We start from the raw sequence: 226 nt of genomic DNA, 5'->3' as shown, positions 1-226 counted from the left end.
TTGGGGGTTTTTTGGGGTGAGGTTTGGGGGTCTTGGGGGGTTTGGGAGGGTTTTTTTGGGGCTTTTTTGACTCATTTTGCATTTTTTTCCCACCCAGACAAACCCTTCATGATCGTCACGGAGTACATGGAGAACGGGGCGCTGGACAAATTCCTGCGGGTAGGCGCCGGGGGGCGAGGATGAACCCCAAAAGCCCCCCAGGAGCTGGGACAAGGGCTGGATTCGA

General features: G+C 55.8%; 1 protein-coding gene across 1 annotated transcript in view; it reads left to right on the top strand.

The window, feature by feature from the left end:
- Nucleotides 1-97: 97 nt before the first annotated feature.
- The window catches only part of LOC104464265 (ephrin type-A receptor 2-like), a gene marked incomplete at both ends in the record, with an annotated part of 3,481 nt that continues 3,352 nt past the window's right edge, over nucleotides 98-226 (top strand). Inside the window, one exon of the mRNA XM_010076921.1 lies at nucleotides 98-173. Within this exon, the coding sequence (XP_010075223.1) occupies nucleotides 98-173 (76 nt within the window). The remainder of the gene's footprint in view (nucleotides 174-226) is intronic.

The sequence above is a fragment of the Pterocles gutturalis genome, unplaced genomic scaffold (assembly GCF_000699245.1).
Source record: "Pterocles gutturalis isolate BGI_N339 unplaced genomic scaffold, ASM69924v1 scaffold10148, whole genome shotgun sequence".
Taxonomy (NCBI): Eukaryota; Metazoa; Chordata; class Aves; order Pterocliformes; family Pteroclidae; genus Pterocles; species Pterocles gutturalis.
This window is presented reverse-complemented; position numbering and strand designations above follow the sequence as displayed.